The sequence below is a fragment of the Centroberyx affinis genome, unplaced genomic scaffold (assembly GCF_046629955.1).
Source record: "Centroberyx affinis isolate AG114_WGS23_722 - 3 ecotype Tasmania unplaced genomic scaffold, CSIRO-AGI_Caff_v1 ptg000592l_1, whole genome shotgun sequence".
Lineage (NCBI taxonomy): Eukaryota > Metazoa > Chordata > Actinopteri > Beryciformes > Berycidae > Centroberyx > Centroberyx affinis.
Window position 1 is genome coordinate 26,258 of NW_027279232.1, and position 23,025 is coordinate 49,282.

The window sequence follows — 23,025 nt, forward strand, 5'->3', positions numbered from 1 at the left end:
GAAATCTGGTCCAGGTCACTGCATGCCTCCAGTAAAACCTGATGTGCAGCATTCAGTGCTGCAAATTCCTGGAGGGGCCACAGTGATTAGGACTCCCTGTCCTTTCCTCCAGTTCCTTCTACTAGCTGTCTGTTGGTTTTAATAGCACTGTTAAGTCTCTCTCCTTTCCAGTGTGGTTTCATCCATTTGAGCTGCGGAGTACAATTTTTTTTTGTCCTCCCCAAAAGCCAGCTCTCTCCTCGTTTTCAACCCAATAACTCATTTCTGTTCATTTTTTTTCCAATTGTGATCTCTCTTTTATAAACTCGGGTATCGGTGTTTCTCTTTCCTTTCAGCTCATCCCAGTTTCTGTCTCATACTTGCCATTTAGCCCTCTCCTCCAGTCTTTGGCAGTGGGCTCTGGTATTTCCGGATGCCTTGGCATCAGCTCTCAACTGTCTGGGAGCAATTTGATTCATTTGAATATTTAATACAGGCTCATAAAACAACGAACACCATCGAAGCAGAATACACCGCCTTTAAGAGTCCTCTGGTGGTCATTTGAGGGTGCTGGCTCTCTGACATTGAGGCTTTTTATTTCAGCTAGCGTAGCAATAGCAACTTGATTGTGGATCAATCTGTAATTAGCTGATTTATGAGTACATTCCCTCTAAGATGTTCATGTCACAAGCTCAGTTATTAGGCCAGTGGCAGGTAAGGTATACGCTATTGCCTGCATACTGGAAGTTTTGTCTTTGCCTGTTCTTTACTCTTTGCTGGTTGGGAAACACATGGACACTCTGATGCACATCCATGTTTTGGATGTGTCAGTCCTCTCACTCACTCTTTTTCTCACTAACATACACCCACATCACAACCTACGCCGTCCACCATAGTGTACCCTCAGCAGCGCCTGTTACCTTTGGCACTCGTCTTGTTATTTCACCCCACTCAGGAAGCAATTCCGATTTCACTCGCTTCCACTTGTATCTAGAGCCTCTCAAACATCTCTGTTCCCTGCGCTCAAACAATTCGGCTCAGACGTCCACATCATTTTTCCTCTATTCCCTCCACCCCTTCCACCGCTCTTTACTCGGCCTACATTCCAAAAATCATTGTTATAATTCAGGTTTTTTAGAAACGTATACACCAACTCATATTATAACAAATGCCTAAATATTTGCTGGCCTTTTTTCTCTCTAGAGGTGGGGAGACCTCAAGTATTTCCTGCCACTAGTGGGGTTTAAGTAACCTCAGCATGGTATTTCAGTCTGGCACATCTAGATCAGTTGGTCTGAACTTTTCCCATTGGGTGATTGTGTCAGCCTACCAGAAACCTGTGCAATCTTGAATTCTCTTTCTCGCTCTCAATCCCGGGTATCAACTCAAAGAAGCAATGGAAGCCTCAGTGATCAGTGACAAAGTACACTTGCTGTAAAACAAATTTCGGCAGGCTTGCGCTAGAGCTGAACAATTAATTGGAAAAAAAAAAATAGAAGTCGCAATATGAACTTCTGCAAATTCCAAATCGCAGAGGCTGCAATTAATTTCTTAAGAATGGGGCGTCTAAAATTGATTTCTAAACAAGGTGTTTTTGTGCTGCAGGTATCTTTGGTCCATGAATCAAGAACAATATTGGTGAAAACCCTTGATCATACTCAAACTCAGTAAATCCTGTACACTGAAATATATATATATTTTTGCAGCTTAAATTGCAATTGCAATATTCTGTCAAGTAATCACAATTAGATTTGTAGTCAATATCTTTCATCTCTAACTTGCACAACAAAAATGGTGGACGAAACTACTGCATTGACCGTCTGTAACTGGTCTAAAATGTCATGTGATTGGTTGTGCTGTCTTTTGGAAAAGGGTCTCCATTTCCTTTTCCTCTGTGCTAACATCTGGTGGTCAACTCTTCAAAATGAATGGTTTGAAGGCTCGGCTTGCTGAGCTTGCTGAAGGATACCTGCACCTTTATGACCGATCAAACGGCTTCTAAGTCATCATATTGGCTCAGCTGCCTTTTTCGCTGTTGTTCGGTTTCCTTAGGTTACGGTTACCTCTGTAATTGTCATGCTCCCCACTGACGTGGAGTGTAAATAAACAAAACGAAGCCGCAGAGAGTACATACACATTTGCATGCACCGGCCGTTTCTATTTCGGGCATGTTTGACTTCATTGTAAGTACCCCACTGCCTTAACAGCCTTTATCTGTTATCCACACTTCATTTCCACATTTCATTGTGGGCCGGTCTACCTTTCCTTTTTGCCAGAACAACACATATAATTTACCCGATATCAATTGATAGTCAAGACGTATCATGCTCCCTTGCTTTGTAGCCTTTGGTGAAGAGGGAGAGGAAGCACTAGAGCATGGAGAGGAAGTGGCGACCAATGGACCCGGTGAAACAAAGTGATTAATGGATCCAGCTGGCCTGCTCTGTAGCTACTCTGTTGACCAGCCAGGCCTTAGACTGACCGGTACTAGCTCTGTGCTAAGCTCTACCCTCACTGTAAGGATTCATGCTAAGTTAATATGTTAGGTTCATATGGTATTATGTTTCCACAGACCTGGCTAGACCTGCCCTGACATGAGATTTAGATTTGACACCTTAGAGTCCGTAAAGGTTGCTGAAAACAGTGTAAGTGTAGAATATACTGTGGGCATGTGTGAGTCTGTTGTTGAGTTAAGATAGGAAAAGCGGCATTAAGAAACTGAAGGTGTCAGCACTCTGCACAGTTCACTCACCGCCTGCAGTTCCTCACTCCTGCGAGCCAAGTTGCCCCCTGCTCCACTACAGCAGCCATCTGGATGCAGAGTATGGGGGAGGATAGGCATGTCTGAACAGAGAGGCCTGGCATGGTGGGTACCCACGGTTGCTATGGAAACAAGCAATTGGCATTGTACAACAAGAACTGTCTTAGTCATACTGGTGTGTCTACATTGTAATAGATTTTAAACCCCTCTCCCTTCACTTGATTGGAACCTTTTGATATCTAAGACTGGCTGGAGATCATATTGATCACTACAGGGCTCCTAATCTAGAGTGAAATGTCTCCAGGTTGAGATGACTTTCTCCTTTACTCTGTATGACAGGGGTACAATGACTGCAACATGTAGGCATTCACAGTTAGGCTGTGGACACTATACAGATTCTGGACTAAAGGACAAAGAAAAGGTGCATAAATATTAGCTCCAACAGTAAGATATTCCTGGCTCATGTTGCCACAGACCACTTAGGATAGAAAATAAATATCACTCAGTGATTAATTAAACATAACTAGATAAAGAAACAGAATGACATCAATGAACTTGGCTTGGAGACTGCACATGCAGTAAATACTATATTGTCCTTTGAAATATGTTACCCATTGAAATTAATGTTGTGCCTAGAATGTGTCATTGTGCTGTATCATATGGATAAACATAGAGAATGTATTACAATTGGTAATGAAGGAGATTACCTTCAGTAATAAATATTACACAGTAATAATCTAATCTAAACCAGGTTAGCAAACATATTTCTACATATAAAGAAGCACACACTTCCATAATTTCTGACTCAAATGTGCAACCGATGGAATGAAATAAAAAAAATTGTCTCATTAATGTATGCTGTGAAGGCAAAAGTTACCTAACCTACACTAATGATGTACTAAACTTGCATATCCACATGTACATCCACATGATGTAACTACCACATCAACTGTATAACTTGGAAAATTCCCAACACTTCCCATGAAGAAAGCACATTTGTTATCTGAATTATTGGTAAGTAATATAGTGGAAACCAGCATCCTTCTTGTGTGGCATAGCCTTGTTTGATGTTTTCCCATGTTCTCCCAATCAGGCACAAGCTTGTTATTAATTGTGATAATATATCACACAATGTGGAAATGTTTGGGGAAACATCTCAGCTTGTAACTCCCCCAGAGGTCGAGCGAGCTTTGAGGCCCCTCGACCATCCGAGCGTTGCAGCGGGAGTCCAGATTGAGAAGCGATTGGGAGGAGAGGGGAGGCCATGAGAAGGATATGAGGGGAGGGGAGAGCGTGAGAGAGAGAGCGCGAGAGAGAGAGAGAGGGGAGGTTAAAGCAGCAAGAAGCCAAGTTCGCTTGTCTTGACAGGCTGACTGGAAGCAAGGGGAAGCAGGCCTCTCCCTTAAAGTCCCACTCTGGTATTTGTGGAATCTGCTTTGGAACAAATAGGCCACTTCCTGACCCTTTTCCCTGGAGATGCTGTTATGAAGGAAGAGGGAATGAGGTTCTGAAGCGGGTGATGGGGGGGCGGGAACTTGATTTCTGCTTCGGTTCATGTCTCCACGCCTAGACACTTTCCGCACATATTTATAGCCCTCTGTTGACCAGGTCATGTGACTATAAATCCCATTTTGCACATCATGTACTGTGCATATGTTGATATTTTTTCTAATTTCTCCCTTATTTCATGCTGCTTATTTCATTTTTTTCACATTTACATTTTTTCATTCATTTTTCCTAGTATGTTCTGTGGTTATTTGTGCGATCTCAAACATCTGTAATTTGTCAGTTTGTATTTTCATACTTTTCATTGATATTTGTACTTAATGTATTCTTGATACGTTGGAATTGTCGGGTCGCGTTAAGTTTGATTGTCCCATTCTCTCAGTTCTTTCTTTTCTATTTTCTTTGCTAAATCCTATTATGTTTTTTTTCCTGCTACAGCCAGCCATATTCCCCATGGGGATCATTAAGGTTTCATCCTGTCTCGCTGCAAAGTCAACCGGTCATATATTTGAGCCTAGACAGGAACAGCAACAACTGATGGTCTCTTGGCTTACATGAAGACAATAGAGTTTGCTCTAGTTTGTTCCCTGATGAGATGACAGCCAGGAATGCGTAAAATTTGCCACCTTGTTCGACCTGAGAGGTTTCGAATATCTGAGACCATAATGACAAACATGTAGATGCTTTAGGCGTTTAGGGTTTGCCTGCTATGACAAAAGAGAGACAAGTTTTGTTGGTTCACATTCCCTCGTGCTGGACATCTGTGGTTTACTGCTCGCCCAAGTGAACCGCCAAACCAAGATTTGTACTAGTATTCCATTGCTTAGGTGCAGATCTAGGAACAGCTCACTCTCCTGCCAATGCTCTTTAGCCCATAAAGAAGACAATACAAAACTCCCAGTCAAACCGATCCCTTGTGCCATTTTTTCTTTTTTTTTATTGTGTGTCTGAACGTTCGCCACCATCCTGTGCTGATGTTGACGTCCGCTTCCTCTTCCTTTCCACCTCCTGGTTTCTCACTCATGGAGATTTCAATCAGGGAGGAGAGGGGAGGAGGGAGGAGAGGAAGACAGACTAATCTATGCCCTCATGGCCCAAGGCACATGACAGAATAAATTTGCTTCCATGTCTCGTCTGGATGCGCCTTTATCGGTTTCTTGAGAAAATCACCACACACACACACAGACACAAACGGATTCTCTTCATTCTCACCAGTCATCCTAGTGCCACGTTCTCAGACTAAATGGAAAAAGAAAAAACAATTGCAGTAGAAAGCCAATTGGTATTCTTGCTGTACACAGCCCTCATTATTGTGACATGAAAACCTTGAATGAGCCCGGGGCTGTAGTGAAGACCACCTTTAGTCTCGAGTCTAAGTCAATTCCAAGATCAGGTCTAGTCGAGTTCGAGTCCAGACCAGGTCCAAAGGCGGTCGAGTCCAAGTCAAGACTGAGACCAGAGCAAAACTAGTCTTTATTACCAAAATAGGTAATAAACTATTTATATTTCTCTCCGAATGTAAAAATATTGCTTAAAGGAGAATACCAATGTCAACTGGAGTTTATAACCCATTCACTACTGTCTAGCTACATCTAGTTTACATTAACCCCAATCCAATAGTGTCTGAGCCCGAGACAAGTCCAAGACAAGTAAGTTAATTCCAAGACATTTGAGAAGTGGTCCTGAGACCGGACCAAAGTCCTACAGCCCTGCATGACCTTTATCCCCTTTATCCCCTCTCAACTCAATACCCAGATGTCCATTGAAAACCCCCAGGGGAGCCATGCATATTTTGCTCATACTGTGTTCTGTAGTGTATACTGTTCCCCCTGTCCTGAGACCAAGCAGTGATGTAGCTTTGCCTTTTGGCCACTCATGGACCTCTGCTTGGACAGAGCAAAAACAACACGTTATTCAAGACAGGTACCAAAGCATCTCTTCCTTGTGACAGATTGTTATCCAGCCTATTCAGAACTCTCACATGACTAACTTGCAGTTTGTCATGTACCAAAGTGGCTGATGGGGCAGACAGAACCCATCCTGCTCAACACATTGAAGTAGATGCCTCATTACATACCAGCTTAGAAACTGATCTACATCCTAGGTATTACAAGTGTATCCCATCTTGTTTCTTGTGACAAAACTTAGGACTTAACATTAACTCTATGTGAGGTATGTTTATTTCTGTGTGTGTGTGGGGTGAAATGGCATATCTCCTGGCTACAGATAGTGAGTCACACACGTAAACAAGCATGCACACCCGTCCGTACAACACACACTCAGTCCAGCCTGATTCCTGTTAACAAAACCCCCTCCGTGCTCAAACGGTGTAATTCCATCTAACTTAAGTATCTGGAAATAGAAACAGTTTCCTGAAAAGGATGGAATGTCTTTGTCTCCAGGCGAAGCTCCACTGACTTTCCCTCCACTCTCTCTCGACGATCCCTTATATAGCTATTGTGGTTGCAGTGAAATATTACATCTGGATTCCTCTGATTCTTACTGTATCCACATACTGTAATGTACTAACACAATGATTTCTGTTTGGCCTTAGGCTTTTAATGCAGCTCTTGTTGAATGCCCTGTTTTATTTATTATTAAGTCAAAAATAAAATCAATACACAATGGAAATCAGAGAGAACAAGTGAAATCTTTATAAGCACTCCAAAGTCCACTAGTCCACTGTCAAACCAGCAGGTTCACAGGATCCAAACCTATTTAAAATCATGACAAAAAATATTTAGACATACTTAAATATTCAAATACATAGGCTATTTAAAGACAGCTCCTTGTTGAGTTGTCACAAGATCCTTTATTATCTGTTTAAACTCACCAGCTCTTTCAACATTAAAAGATTTGTACAGTGAGTTTCTTGTCATGGGAGCAGAGTACATAGGCTCAAGCTGTGCTGACTGTGTTTTTGCCTCTGTTTTGCTTAGGGTGTTTGCATTGTAAATCATGGTATTACTTTTGATGATGGTTCACGGTGGTTCAGATGTTGAAAGGGCATCGAAAGGCCTTGTTTATCCCAGTGTTTCCACAATCCCATAGTGTGTGGGTTATAGACTTAAGCCCTCATTCAATTTTAACATACTTATTATGACTGTTGAAATCCTGCCCCACATAGGATTTTGTTGATTGCGTGACAAATGTAAGATTATTGTTCTTTTTTTCCCCAATGCATATACGATAAAAGCCAATGCTTGATTTGCCATGTCTTGAATTATCTCTTTACTTAATACAGCGGTTTGTTTTTCTTTATTATGTAATCTGTGACCGCGATTCCTAAAGCGGGGTGAAATCAGTATGAAGTTTGATACTGACTTTTAACGTCGCTACCTCAATATCGATGACATCACTAGGGTGGTAACAGCACAGGCAAATACAACCAAGTCATGCTTTGTAGTTTATCTATAGATATTCCACCCCCACCCCACGTGAGCGCTACAGGTGCCCCTTTTGTCCTTTGAGCCCCCTGCCCCTGACGGAGGCTCTGCACGTCCCTGGCTTAAGTGTTCAGAGACCAGTCAGGACAGGACAGACACGGCTAGAGATAGGAATGTGATAAGACGGGGAGTGCGCAATGGGACTGAGTCACAGTGGCACACAATTGGTGGAAGACGCACACCTACACACACACTCATAAATTCATTTCACATAAAGGATCAGGTACTGTGCTTAAGATTCAATAAAAAGACAAAAAAACAGAACTTCAAACTTCCTCACTTATACAGTAGATCAAGTTTTTAATTCATCATGAAGTGACTTGCCACAGAGAAAGACACAAAGACTATATTTTACTGGCATTTGGCACTTGGATGGGTGTGAATTTCAAACCCTGCCTCCACAATCCAGAACCTCTTGATACTCATCCGCCACCCATCACGCACACTGTGCTATCTAAGAAGATCCGAGCCTGATGTGTTGTAATGTGCAACCCAAGAGAGTTAACCTAACACCAGTCCTTTTTTTTTTTTTTTGTTTAAATCCTCTTCCCTACTTATTCGCTTCCTGCCCAGTCCTCCATAAGCCTCCCATAACTAAGTAGCCGCATCTCAGTCTTCTACCAGATGTTCCAGTCGGGCTGATCTGGCGGTCGTGCTGGGAGGTAATCCCCACGCCTTTCCACAGAGAGGGATTAGCCACCGCTGGCACCATGAGAGGGAGGTAGAGTTAAATGAACTGGAAGAGACACTGGGGTAAACACAGGCTGTGTTGATGACGGAATGCAGAAAGGTGTTTTGAATGTTGGATTTAGTTACGCCCCATCCAGAAAGATGCCGCTCAGTGGGACTGCACGTTAGAGTTCAACTGATATATGGAGCCAATACTGGCCATATTATTAAAAATCAGTCAGTGAGTGTCGTCCACCTCTGATATGATGGACACGATGCAGTTTGCTTGATCACAGATTTCTTTATGCATAAATGTATTTTCAGTGGAGAGTTTTAGTGTCCCATGATGGTCTAAATGCTGTTTCAGAGGCTTTTACACCCTGACAAGAATACAATTCTGGGGGAAACAGAATACATAGTAATATACATAGAAATACCGGCCTTCAAAACCCCATATCAGGTGAACCCTAATGATGATCATTTAACTGACTGCTGCTGGCGGCAGGTTGTCCTACATCTGTCAGCACTGTTCTGTAATGTGCTGATTTGTGCACTAGGACATGATGAAAATCTCCTCCGGGGTCAGGTGTAAGGTAATGATTGGCAGCGCTTGAGATCCAAGTGGTGACAGTGGCAAATTACAGTACAGTAAGCAGTCAGGATTATCTGCACAGTAGCAGTCTAGAAAGAATGCATGTTTGATAGCAGTTTTTTACAGCAAGAAGTCCAGCTTTTAATCTAATTCCTTTACCATGTTGTTGATTGTTTCGTTTGACGTAACTTTTCAGCTCTCTGCTTGTCCCGGGCTCAAAAAGCGTTAGTCACCGTTGTATGTGAAATCAACTCTCCCTGCATTTAGTTTCTGCTTCAGTCTGAACTTGAGTCCCATAATTGCCCCTTCTCAGTGTCTGAGCCGTCAAGTTATAATCTTCGGTAGTGTCACAACTCATAAATAACATGTCTGGACCGGGACAGATATTCTTAAACAGCTAGTCTCCTACTAGATGGACAAGGCTGCCCTAAAACAAAAGTCGGCGCTTCTATGGTGAGGACTGCTGCTTTGTTGGGAGGGACCGGCTTGTATCTATGTGAGAGAGCGCTTGGCTGTGTTCGTGCATGTGTTTCTCATACTTGTGTGTACTGTAGAAGTACGAGCAGCACTGTCCATTTGTCCATCCGCTCATACCATTTATTTTGCAGTCCTCAACTCCTCCATTGTTCTTTACCACTGGTGAGAGCGGGCACTTCAGCCAACACTGACTCCTGGGAATAGACTGTTCGCACCATGCTGTGTTAGTTACAGCCAATGTGGGTTCAAAAGACAAACAAAAGGTAGAGGACATTCTGATGAATTTTATTAACCTGTTTCCACCCTCACACACCCTAGAGCTTATCTTTCAGTGCGACCTCATCTTCCTTTTTTTTTTGTCCTTTTAGTGCATTTTAGTGTCCTTTCACATCATATCAGCTCACCTATTATGAATGATGATGTGAATGATTAAATAAATACGTCCATTTCAAAAGGTCCCTTCCACTGAATGACAAGTCCTTTCCAGTTCTACCTGTCCCACACAGTAAACAACCACAAGATGACATATTTGGTACCGATTAGTCCAGACGGGGGGGGGGGATTGTTTACTGTTGCCTTGTTTGACTGAAAATTGATCTGCCCATCTCCCTCCCACCTTCCCGGTCCTTGGCGTTTTGTTCATGCAGGCTGCTCACTGGTGCGCCACTGCGTTGCTTTATATAGCGGCTCAGGAGGCAGCGGCATGGCGAGTTCATCGCCGCCGCTGTGGCTCGGCTCGGTGACTCGGCCGTCCTCTTCCTTACGCTAACTGAATTATTTACAGAGATGCTGCGGGCCGAATGAATAATGGAGAGGCTGGCGAAGGACAGTCTTGTCAGAGAGACAAAGAGTTGAGCAAGAAGGGAGGGTCGGAGATATGAGCAGATGCACTCAGCGAAATTAGAATGAGTCGCTTGGCTTCAGTGTCAGAGGGGAACATAATGAGGAAAGGTTAAACCATTACATGAATAAGAAATGAATGAATATAATGTAATGAGCTAATATGTTAAAGGTGCTATACATTTCCCATAAACCCTGTTGCTTCCTTACCTGATTAATACCAATGACTTAACGATTTCTTAGCCAAGTGCTGAGATTTCTGGCTAAAATTGACTTTTGGAGTTTGAACACACTCCCAGTTAGCTTTGCCTGAGACATTTAAAGTCTAAAACGCTACACATCTCACTTTCAAGTGGAAAGCGGGAGGCACTATTTCCTGGCAGAGGGAGAAAGAAGAGAAAGAGGGCTTTGCTGCAGTAACACAGTGTCACTGTCACTGCCTCGGTCGGATGCCACAGCTTGTTTGGCCCGTCTGAGCACTGGCCACTGTTAGCTCGAAACCACACTGTCAGCTCTCCCCCTCCCCTCCCTATTGAGCACAATGACACAGCAGCATAGTGAGAGCAAAGTGCCTTTACCGCAGAGCCGGGCTCCTGACGAGCTGTTTCCATGGTAACGCGCCTCTTGTCTCCCTGCAATGTGATTCGGGGAGCAAACTGTCAGTCAGCTCTGAAGGAGGGTCAGCTGTCTGATGTCGACTCATAGTAGATGCGGATTTAAAGCACCAGTTGTCACAGCTTGATATCAAGAGGTCTTTTAAGGTTAGACCAATATATATTTTAATGAATGCTTTGATTGGTCACCAGTATGCATAGTTAATGAGGTGACCTGTAGTCTGGATATTTGTTCCCCAAAAAAAAGCTCCGGTTGTACCATAGTGTTAAGCATGTGCACAAGACCACGCCCCTCTCAACCTGCTGATAACTGGCTGAGCATGGAGCAAGGGCCACTAAAGCAGTTGTAATGAGATGATGAACCATCTAAATCTATGACACTCTTCACAATAGAACCAATAGAAATATTCATGCAATCCTCTTTACTGATCTGAGGGCGCCTGCACGGGTTTAAAAAAAAAAAAACTGCTAGAAACTGGAGGGACACATCTGATGATCAACATGACCATCTCAGGCCACCGAAAGCCAGGAAGAGGAAGTGACTGTCCCCCCTCCCACCCCACCTGCAGTTGTAGGAGGTCTGGCGCTTCCACTTCCCGTCTCCAGCGTCTGTCCAACCAGTCTAGCCTGACCATGGCGACTTCAAAGCTAGGAGGGGCGGAGAGTACAGGAACTCCCATTTGCGCTCCCCTTGGGGCATTTGGAAGGATGTTATTTTTACTATTGAGGTCTTTAGTTTAATTTAGGAGGAAATTATACAATCGAGGAGCAAGCACCTTCCATGATATCCCCCCCAAAATTACAAGTGTTCAGAATTGTATTCTTGTCAGGGTGGGAAAGCTTCTGAAACGGCATTTAGACCATCATGGGACGCTCAAACTGCAAACCTTTGTGGAATCGGATCAAAATTCCCCATTAGAATCAATTTCGGTTAAGGGCTTCCCATAGACGATCAGTGTAGTATTGGTCAATTCTACAATACGAATGTAATCAATCAAATTGCATCATATCCATCATATCAGAGGTGGGCTGGACCAGATCCCATTTTAATAACAGACTGATTTACAGGAAAAATCAATACATTGGTCTCCCTAGTGTGCACATAGCCACCCTTGCTTCTTAGAAGTGATCGTCCTTTAGTGGCCACTTGCTAACTAGACACCTCTGCAGCACTTTCCAGTCGTGGTATTATTTAAGTCTTGTGAGTAACATAGAGTAGAGGTCCAGGGATCACACAACTATTTACTGTTCCAGCAGTTCTGGACGATTTAGATCTGTAGGGCTTTTTAGATTGTAGATAAACATGCTTGACCTAGCCGTTCTACCCATGACTTGGAAAGTCCCTCTGACATTGAGGAGTTAATTGTTCGGGCTTCTGTGTAAGGTTTTGTAATTTGTGTCTGTGTTTTTGGTCAGCTACTTTTGGTAAACAAAAGCACACCATTGAAGGAGAGGGCTGGCTTTTGCACGATTGCCTTGGTTGTGATTGATGTGCAGTGAGAGGATTGATGTATACAGTGTGACGTTTTCGTTTAGCAAGCCCAGCAACGTTTCTGTCTCTCCATTCAGGCTCGTGGCGGCACAGACACTCTGTCGCTCGAAGGAGCAGAGATACGCTGCATCATAGGTGCAATGAATTATGTCATTATAGCTCGCTAACATGCTTCCGGCGCTTGGCAGCATTAAAGCGTGATTGTTTGACAACTACATCTGTGAGAATTCCCAGCCTCATGCATCACGGCACCGAAATTACTCCAAAACAAAAACTGACTCAGCAGGCTGTCATTTTACCTGGGCGGCCCACCCAAATATTGACGTTGTATGGGAAACGCTACATTCATTTTGAAGAGGTGAGTGTTAGATGTTGGCACAGAGATGTAAACAAAGGCACTGAAACAGGAAGGGACAAGGTGCTTTGTTTTCCTCCACAAACGAATCTGAATTAATACAAACCAGGCAAAATGAGTTTCTGCAGCAAGCACACCGCCAGCTTAATGTGACACTCGCACACAACCCAGTCACTCCCTCAGATACTAGCACACATACAGTATAGGCTACACCCTCAGCTCAAAGACCATACTACAGCACATGTCCAGCGCCAGTCGGCTTATCTGCGGCACCGTTGTGAACAATGTGAACAAATAGGCCAGTGAATGGCAGTGTACGTTATCTGCTATCCCTCAGTTGACCTAAGGCCTGGGGCTTCTGTCAACCAGAGAGAACAGGCTGCGCACTGGGCTCATTATTCACTACATTATACTGCTGTGTGTTGATGTGTGTCTCGGTGTCTACATAAGCTTTCATCACTTTGTGTTCATGTAAGCCTGTAGCAACTAATAACGTAATGACTACCAGATGATAGAATAACTTCTAGATGGGTTAAAAATGTGACCTGTTAACGTAATAGGTTGCTGTATAATGAAGTAACATCACATTATTACATTAATCGGTGATAAGGGGTGTGACATGTTTTTTAAAGTGATGATGTAATAATAATGTCGCTTAAGCCAAGACAGTTAATGCAATAATGTGATGTTATTACATTATCCAGGACTTCATTACATTGTAGTTTTATTACATTTTTGACCCATTTGGAGGGACATTTTCTTTCTTTTTACATTATCAGATGCTGCACAGCCTTCTTCGATTGTTTGATTAAGCATGTTAAATAGAACCTGACAAGCCTGCACCCATTATGGAAGTTGACATGTGCAGAAGCTATCCTAAAAGCATCCTAATGTCTATTGATGCTAATTTATCAACCCTCACCGCCCCAATCAGTAATCTAATCAATTCAGACACACAGTGCATTCAGCTACTCTCGTGTGTCACGCAGATTTTTAGTCAATCACATCCAAACCTCGTGGCCGCGAGCCTCTGATTGGCTTTTTCAGGCTGTCACCGCGCTGTGCACTGTAGCCCGCCCCCCCCCCCCCTGACCTTTGACCCAGCATGTGAGGTCAGGGGCCAAACCTAAATCTTGGGAGCTGTGTAAAGAGCATCGTCCATGTTTTCTCCTGCCCACGCATTCCACAGAGATTACTGCAGCCAGATAGAATTAGCCTGCTAGGGAGAACAAGAAGTGATTGTGGAGTCGATTCGCTGTGTAGTGGGGAGGGGGGGGGGGTGGAGGGAAAGGGTGAAGAGCGTGTCTTGTTGTGAGAGAAGAATGTTTCTTCTTTGGCACATCTGCATGTGAGTGAGATTCAGTAAGTCCTTCTCGGAGCAGCTGGCCACAGCTGTATCAGTTGCCTCAGCGTTTCCCATAGGTTGACAATTTACTTGTGGCGGTGGCTGTAAAGGATTAATCACTTGTTCTTACCTACAGAGTAGTGTGTCCAGTGGAATCCAGCTGGGGATCAGGGGCATTATGCATTGACTCTCTGCACTGCACTCATGTTATCTCTCTCTCTCTCTGTTGGATTGAGTGCAATTCTACTGGTCTGTGCATGGCCAAGTGACAAACATGACATGATGTGCACATTAGGCACAGTGTTAGAGATCGGTCAAATTCCTATAAATTGGCCAACTTTTGATTTTGTGGTGGCTTGCCGATATTGTGACCACAGATGAGCTTATGTATGGGAAACTCTGGTTGCCTATATAAAGGTATTGAATCAGTCTGCATGGGTCTGGGTTTGTGGCAGTTAGGCGGACTTATTTGCAGCGTACGAAGAGTCTCCTCCTGGAGTCTCCTGGAGAGAAGCACCCTCCCTATATGGCTTAAGGCATTCCACAGAGTCAACACAACCCATCAGCTGCAAACATTCTCCATATGATTGCAGTGATGTTGACGTGTACATTTCATGCAAGTTCTCTTAGTGTCCTGCCACATGAGGCGGAGTCCTCCACTGAAGTTCATGCATTTCCCTGAAACCCAGATCCATAAGTAGAAAGCTAAGAAAAGCCGTTTGCTTCTTCCTTGCAATTGTATGAAATGCTGCTCGTCTCAATGAGAAGAAGACGAAACTGAGGCAACATGATGTCATGACTGCTGGGTGCTGACAGAGCAGCTTCCCCTGCCCTGCCCCGACTCTGCGACCTCTGTGTGTGTGCCTGCCGTCTCAAATGAGGCATGTTTTGAGCGCTCACACTGATGGGTTAAGAGTCTTCTCCCGGTCTGTCTGTTGCCGTCACATGTGTACATGTACACACAGACACGCACGCCCCTTGTCTGTGTAGCCGTGACCTAGATCCAGATCTGCCACCCTGCAGCAGGGCTGAGACATGGAGGGGCTCGCTCAGGCATGGCCGCAGTCTCAGCACAATCACACACACACACACACACACACACACACACACACACACACACACACATCTGCCTCCTTCCCCTTATCGTCTTTCTAAACTCATTTTTTGGCATTTTTATTAGGCAGTTCAAGATAGAGGAAGACAGGAAAGACTGGGAGAGAGGGGGATGACATGCGACAAAGGTCCTGGGTCGGATTCGAACCCAGTTTACATGGTACACGCCTTCGCCCACTGAACCTGGTGTGTATGTAATGTTGCGCATGTGGCATGCCACTTCTTGTGATGATTATAGTTTCCCAGTAGGTTCTATCCAGGCTTTTATTTGACAGCAGTAGCTTGAATTTGGTGATGTGGGAAGACTGATATGGGTTTTTGAAGGCCCATATTGACATTTTTGTTTATAGCGAGCAGCTGGCGCTTCAGTCATACTTCTCAATAGGGCAACTGAACAGGTTGTCAGTTCAGGGAACTAAAGCTAATAGAAATGGGGGAAGAAAAGGTTTAGAACACCAACTTGATCTCAAACGTGCCCGGACGAAGAAACTTGCTCCAAAATGCGTAAGCCAATAAAGATGATCGAAGGGATGAAGGTGACATTGAACCTGAAACTCTTTTACCCCATTACTGATATTTTTTTATTGAAGCTGCTGATTGCTATTATTCTGTGCTTGTTTATATTCAATATCTTTAAATTTGACTATTTAATGCAAAGAATTGCATTGCAAAATTGTCATAACATGACATAAACCCACACAGCAGAATACTAGCTTTGCACTTGCACCAAGGATATGACCTTAACTTTTAATTTATGCTCCTCATGAATAGACCCAAAATATGCTGTATCCACTTCAATCTCTGAAGCAGGGGTGCGCAGTGTCCTCTTGTATCCTGTGATGGAAAAAGGCCTATCTTTTCAGTGTTGTTGCCAGTGGTTGATGTGAGAGGCATTATGTTTTTTTACAGTAGCCTGTTTTATCAGGCAATATGGGAAGTGGTTAGCCACATGAATAGTAAAGGAGATAACATTTGAAATGATGTGGTCTTGCTATTGGCTTCTAGTAGCTGGTTGCATTGTTTTGGCCCTACGTGGACCTCAGTTCTAGTAACCTGAGAGCTGTAGCCATGGCAATAACAGCCCTGTTTGTGTGAGTGACGCTGTGGTAATGTGTGAGCACAAGTTTTGTTCCTATCCTGGACTCAACCTCCTATGACTAATTAAGTTCCACATTCTTAGTTCAATTTCATTTCAACCATTTCAACATTTATAAGGAGTTGTAGATCTGCTGTTGGGCTTTAAAAAGCATAGAATCCATATTTTCAGTGCGATGATTTTGACCCCCCCTTTATGTGAAGAAAGGTCTGTAAGAAAGGTCATAAAATGCCTATTAAATTGAAAATGAGATAGTATAGGGAAAAATGTTTGCGATACTTAAGAGTACCTTTTTGTTGTATTTCACTCTTTTCACATTTTCTTCTTTGAGTTTATTTGTGTGTGAATGCGACTACTGTCCCCCAGGGTCCCCCGTAGTTGACTTGTGGGAGCCTATAACCGGGCGTGTCTTTCCAGTGTGTTCTGGGTGAGAGAAATGGTGCATTTTTTTGATCAGAAAACGACAGTTCGCACTCTGAAACAGTCAAAAATGTCTGATTGTTACTCTGTTTATGTGATGGGGTATTACGATTTAAAATAAAATCCATCTTGGTTATCTACTCTAGGGTAAATATCTTAACCTAGAGTAGATCTACTGTGCTTTTCCATCTACAGAGCTGCCCTCATTGTGATTAAAATGCCAGTCAGGTCAGGGATTGAATCAGTGTGTCCTGGACAAACTCCATGTTCAAATCAGTCAACATGGAAATGGAAAATTAAATAAGCCCCCCAGTAGGAAAAAAAGTGAATGGATTGTGGTCTAATCCACCGTCGTTTAGCTTTATTGTGTGTGTGTGTGTGTGTGTGTGTGTGTGTGTTAATACTGTTAGTACTACAACACATTAATACTGTCACCATCTGCTGAGCTTTCCACTGGGTGCTTTAGGGCAATGTCGCATGTCATTGAGGAAATGTATTGAATTCTGTCGCATTAGTGTTTGGATCTCTCCCCGAATATCTAGCCTGAAGACTGTAGAGTAATGCTTTCGAGGACACGACTCCTATATTTCCCAGAATGCCTTTCAACAACCCTCACAGAGCGGGCGTGACCTTGTCGCGTTTCAGCTCTGGCTTGTATGTGACCGGAGCAAAGTTGGCTTGACTTTTCCTCCTTCAATAACTTGCAGGGCAAACAGGTAGAATCACATTAATGTTTTTACTGGAAGAGGAAGAACAATTTGCAACCGTCTGAGAATATATTTTTCATATGTTTTTCACAAGGTATTGAATTTTGAATGTGTTCATACATGAGAAAAATTCAGCACCAAACAACAAAATGCAAGGTATATCACCACTGACATTTTGACCAACAAACCAACCTACCGACAGACACACAGTCACACTGACCGACGGACGACATATCGACTGACGCACCGACCCACAGACACACTGGCCGACCTACTGGCACACATATACGTACATCTGCTTTCCATTAAACACACGTTCGCATGGCCACGATCCAGCAGCTTGTCAGGTGGGAGGCAGACTGCTGACAGGGGAATTTACTGACTCTCGGTGGGGGCTTTGAAGTCCACAGGGAGCCCCTTCTGTCTCCATCCTGTCCACCGGGTCTCGTCTGAGAGAGGCCTAGACTGGAACCAGGACACTTCCCCACGTCTGTATATGACAAAAACCATTAGCTGCTCTCTGCGGGTTCGATGCCAGTCGAGCTTTCCCGTCAGACGTCACGAGGTCCTGTGTGTTTTGTTTTTTCCGAGGCGGCACAACATTCCCAGCTGATTCAACCCTCCATACCTCGCATTCCTTCTCTAACTAACCTGCGTGAAGTGGCAGGGCCGGCCCGTGACACACGCGTGTGCACGTGACACGCGGGCCCTTCGCCATTCATTCTGCTTAATTCCACTCGTGAACCCGGCGCTACATCACCACATCTCCTCCCCTCGCCCCTTCATTCTGCCACACCCTCTTCTTCAAGCTAGTTTCTATTTCCCAAGGCAACCCCGCCTGCAGCCCCCCCCCCCCCCCCCCTTAACCCTCTCAACCCTCTCCTCCTTCCAGTTGGAGCGGCGCCGTCACTTCAGCCCATTCACTTCACAGCTCGGTTTTGGTCGCACATTATCTGAATCGCTTTGGTGTTCCCTCTCTAGAATGCGATGGCAGCCAGCCCGCACTGGTAAATAATGGAGGCTTTGTGTCCTTGCAGGGATCCACAAAAGCTCCTTGCTCTTTATGTAGATCTTTTCCCCAGTCCTCTGGCTCCATCTTGTGGCCAAAAAAGCGAGGTGAGGGTGCTGAGCTGTGGTGGGAGAGGGAGCGACGGCCTCTAGCGGTGTGAGATGGTGGGAAACGGATAGAGCAGACTGTTGACATGTGCCGCCTGGGGACATGTGTTCTCATGTGGGTGTGGGTGGATATTGTAATGCCTTTATTGTGGATGACATTACGAAGAATTTAACTGGCTTAAGTGATGACAGAGTGTCAGAGGATCTGCTTGTTGCCTTGAGAAACTCACTGTTGAGTTTCTAGAGGAAGAGAAAGTCAAGTCAGCTTTATTTATATAGCGCCTCAAACACGAAACACTTTGTTGCAAAGCCCTTCACAAGGTGAAGGATGCAGTCAGACACAAAGAAGACCAATTACATTTCAAAAAAGCCGGTAGAGCACATCAGTCACACTGAAAGGCCAGAGAGTTAAAGTGGGTCTTTAATCGATTTAAAAAAAACAGCTTTGGATTCTGTTGAGCTGACACTTTGAGGAAGTTTGTTCCAGTCTAGAGGCTGTAACAGCAAAAGTGAAATCAACATATAACTTAGATATTTCTTTTGTTACGTTCTTCATTATTTGGACAAGTGTAAAACTGTAGGAAAGAACAAAAAGTGTGTGGCACACTCTAGCTCCATAGAAAATATTCTTTATTTGATGACTTTGCCCTGCGGCCTTCTTCAAGATCAAGATGGCCTTGGGCCTCCTGATGTTCTTACTCTACTCTGAATGGTTGAGCTTGATTTGTAGGATTACCATCAGGTGTTGTGCATCTATATAGTCTACCAGTGCCTGTTTGTTTTTTACTCTTGATCTTGAAGAAGGCTGCAGGGCCAAAACAGCATCAAATAAAGAGTATTTTCTATGGAGCTTTTTCTTGTTTTCTCCGGTCTACTTCCAGTGATCAGCACCTCTCAGCAATTTTTGGTGTACTTCTATTGCAAGTGTAAAACTGTGCCTTATATTGTATTCTACAGTAGCGTTTATGTGGGAAGATGCATATAGCCTAGTCAAATTACATATTCTCCATTTACTAATAGATGGATATACTAGGCTAATAGGTTTTTAGTCAGCTTCAGCATTGGCTAATAATTTGAGTGGCAGCATCACAGGATTTGACAAGTCAAAAGTTAGTCATTTAGTAAAATGTGAGGCAAGAGTCAAGCCCATGCACTATTTCCTGTAGCACGCTTTCACTGTGCTTCTGTTTTTCTCTTCGTCACCTTCCTTTATATGCCTCGGCTTCTTTCTTTTTGCCACACCTAGGATGTTCACGCAGGAAAAACAATACCATTTTCAGCACAGTCAAATGCGAGCATACAACAAATTTCACATCTAAAATATTTCTAAAGGAGAGTGGGCAATGCACTTTGTTTATTGAGACAGACATTGGGAAAGCTGAGTGGATACAGAGTTGAGACGGTGAGAGAAGGTTCTGGCGGGATTGGATCTTCCTACAGCGGTGGTACGGGGGTTTTAACCACTACAAAATGATTGGACCCTTTGGTCAGGTATGTACTAGCGAAACCCTAGATTGGAGAGATCTCCAGTTTAAGTCTAGTTTCAACACGCATCCTGAAACATGCACAGCTGTGTCACGACAACGCTTAACAGTTACATATTCTGCAGTCAGCTGGAAAGAGTAGCAAGATATTCATCTCAAGTAGAAGTGCTGTTACTTTGCTGAAAGCAGACGTCAAATTATTGGTGTACAAATCTACTTAAGGTACTTCTTAAAGTAAAGGTTTGCTCATTTAAAATACACAATAAAAACATGTTTACTTTAGATCTTTTGGACATTGGAACTTTTCCCTCAATGTAAAAAGGACAAGAAAGCTCAATAGGTGAAATTGTTTAATAGACTGTGGAGCATTGTAAAAGTAAAACTTTGAAATTCATGTCATTACTCAGACTGTGATTGAGAAAAAAAGGGAAATGACCCCTCATTATTGAATAATGTTACTAGTTTGATGTTTGTTTTGCTATTAGCTATCCAGCTAGCTAGACAACAACCAGGCTAACAGAAACCAATAATAGTGTAGCTGGATGGATACTAATAAAGCTAGCCTGGGTAGCTATCCTAGGAACATTTGAGCATTTAATGTGACAGTTAGCTAATGTTTCCTCCACATGCTCGTGCAGCTTTGATGCAGATGCAATGTATCACTGAGCAGTTTCTGATGCAATGCTTATTGCATTTGTACATATTCAAAATGCAAGGAAGTAGAGTAGTTCAGTCAACACATTGCTGACTTAATATTACTGAAAAGTACAAGTACACAAAAAGCTACTCCATTTTTGTAACAAGAGTAAGTGGAATTCATCACTTCCACCCTTTGTTACCTTTACACACACACACACACACACACACACACACACACACACACACACACACACACACACACACACACACACACAGTAGCAGCTGAGGTGACGGAGCAACTGCAGGGGGATATGTGGAGCTGTAGAGGGGCTGCTGGTTGAATTCTTGGGGGTGGGGGAGCGTTGTGGCAGGCCCGGCTGAGCTGGGCAGTCGAGGCCTCTATTTTTAGCCTGGCCCGGGACCCTCGTATCACAACAGCTGTCCCCACATCTCTGTCTGTCCACTGTCAGGAATAGCCGGCCTATCAGGGCGCTCTCCCCTCTCTCCTCGCTTATTCACACTCCACCGTGTGCGATAGGAGTCTCCAGCGGCTCTGTCAGCTTCTCCTACACTTTGGCCCTTTCTGCGGAATAACTTGGACATGGGAGTTTCGGAACTACTTGATTAACTCACTTAACAGGTACAGAAGCATTTGGGAGTAACCTTTGGCGCAGGGTTTTTTCGGGGAAGAAGCGCGAGTTCCCTCAGCGGAAAAAAATCTATGAAAAGCGGGCGGCCCTCGAGGCTCCACAGCCGGTACCTCTATTTTTAGCGCTGACCACAGCGGAGGGGCCATCTTCAATGGTTTTCCAGCTGAGGTTGCTACGATAGCGTTCATCTCGACAGCTCGGTTCCCCTTTTTTTTCCCCCTCTGTATGTTTTTCGGGTAAGAGTGCCAGAATTTGAAACGTAGAAGTGTGTGGAAAGAAAGTTTGGCGGTATAGGCTATATGGACGCATGGAAGCTCTTGTGTGGGCCTCTGCCATGATGGAAAGTTTAGTTTGTATTGAGGTTTCAATGCTGTTTTAGTAATGTTGTGTCACTAGTTAAGACACTTTGATGAAAGGGTGCTGTACTGACTTTGAGAAGTGAGTTTTGACACTTTTGATTTGTCATCATCATGTTTTTCTTTTAGTTGTGATTGAATTTACTTTTTGTAAAATTCACTCAGATTCCCCGAATTAGCCAGTTGACTGTCAACATTAGTGTAGCATGAAGCAGCTGCCTGTTTCCTGAGTGAGATGCCATGTGCGAGCAGACTTCCCTTTTGTGCGGTAGACTGTGAGGATTAGAGATGCGAACTGCCGTTGTCTCCCCTCCCCTCCCCTCCCACTAGGATTTCATTCAAAACATCAAATGTGGATTACATTGTGAGCCAACATGAGAAATAATAGGCAGCTGTATCCCCCCTGGGGCAGATTACAATCTATATAAACACAGGCAGTTTTATTAGTGATGGAGCTGGAGGTCAGCGTGTATGGCAGTTTCTGGAAAGAATTGTAATCATAGATGGTCAGCAAACAGGCTGGAAGCTGGTTTTCTGTCCGAATGTTGGTGCCTTTTGTCATTTGGTGTATTGAAGTCAAAGTTCACCCTCAGACAGAATTTACACATTTTTCCTGGATGCTTTAAAACAGATTTGCGTATATGAATTAATTTCTCTCAAAACTAGAAACACAAAGAGACAAGATATTTTTTTTCCCAGAGCTGCTACATCGACAATAAATAGAATACACGCATTGGCAATACCCAAGGTGCTTTACTGGTGATGTGGGCACATTTACCGAATCAGAAGTGTTAATACTCCTGTGAAATAAAGCTCCTCTAAGTGTGAAAGCTTGAAAAAACTTTTTCCCTGAGTTGACAAAGACCGCCTTTCATTTATTGTGTAGAGAAGCTTCAGAAATGTCTCTGGAGTTCAGATCAGAGTCTTGGTTCTCTGGTTTCCAGCTTTGGGAGAGTTTTTCATGTTAAATTTGGACTTAACTGTCTGACTTATCTTTGGGTGGCTTGTTCTTTCTAAAATGTTGTGTTGCTTAGTGAGTCAATCAGGAAAGTTGAGGTCTGTTCTACTGGCACTCTCCAGTAACACACCAGCTCCCCAGATTAGTGACTGAGCAACATTTGCTGTCACCATGCTATATCCAGGTCTGCTATGTGTGTGTGTGTGCTTGAATGCAGTTGTTGAGGTTCCAGACTGACTGTACGTTACCATTTTTTCAAGGGTCTTCTATTTGTGTTTGTGTGTATGTGTGCATGACTTGGTATTAAAATGGTAGCAAAAAAAAGTATGGCAACGACGGTTACCATACTCATGATGGTTTCAGTATAGATTTTTAGGCAAGGAAAGTATTGCAAATCAAAATGTTGGATT

General features: G+C 43.6%; 1 protein-coding gene across 4 annotated transcripts in view; it reads left to right on the forward strand.

Moving 5' to 3' along the window:
- LOC139643394 (unconventional myosin-XVIIIa-like) overlaps positions 1 to 23,025 on the forward strand; it is a 134,961-nt gene that overhangs the window by 11,031 nt on the left and 100,905 nt on the right. The window contains exon 1 of one of the 4 annotated variants that reach the window (XM_071518533.1): positions 19,906 to 20,019. The exons of the other annotated variants lie outside the window; for them this stretch is intronic. Coding sequence (XP_071374634.1) covers positions 19,999 to 20,019 — 21 coding nt within the window. The 5' untranslated portion in view covers positions 19,906 to 19,998. Of the gene's footprint in view, positions 1 to 19,905; positions 20,020 to 23,025 lie in introns of those variants that run through there. 4 annotated transcript variants of the gene reach the window in all.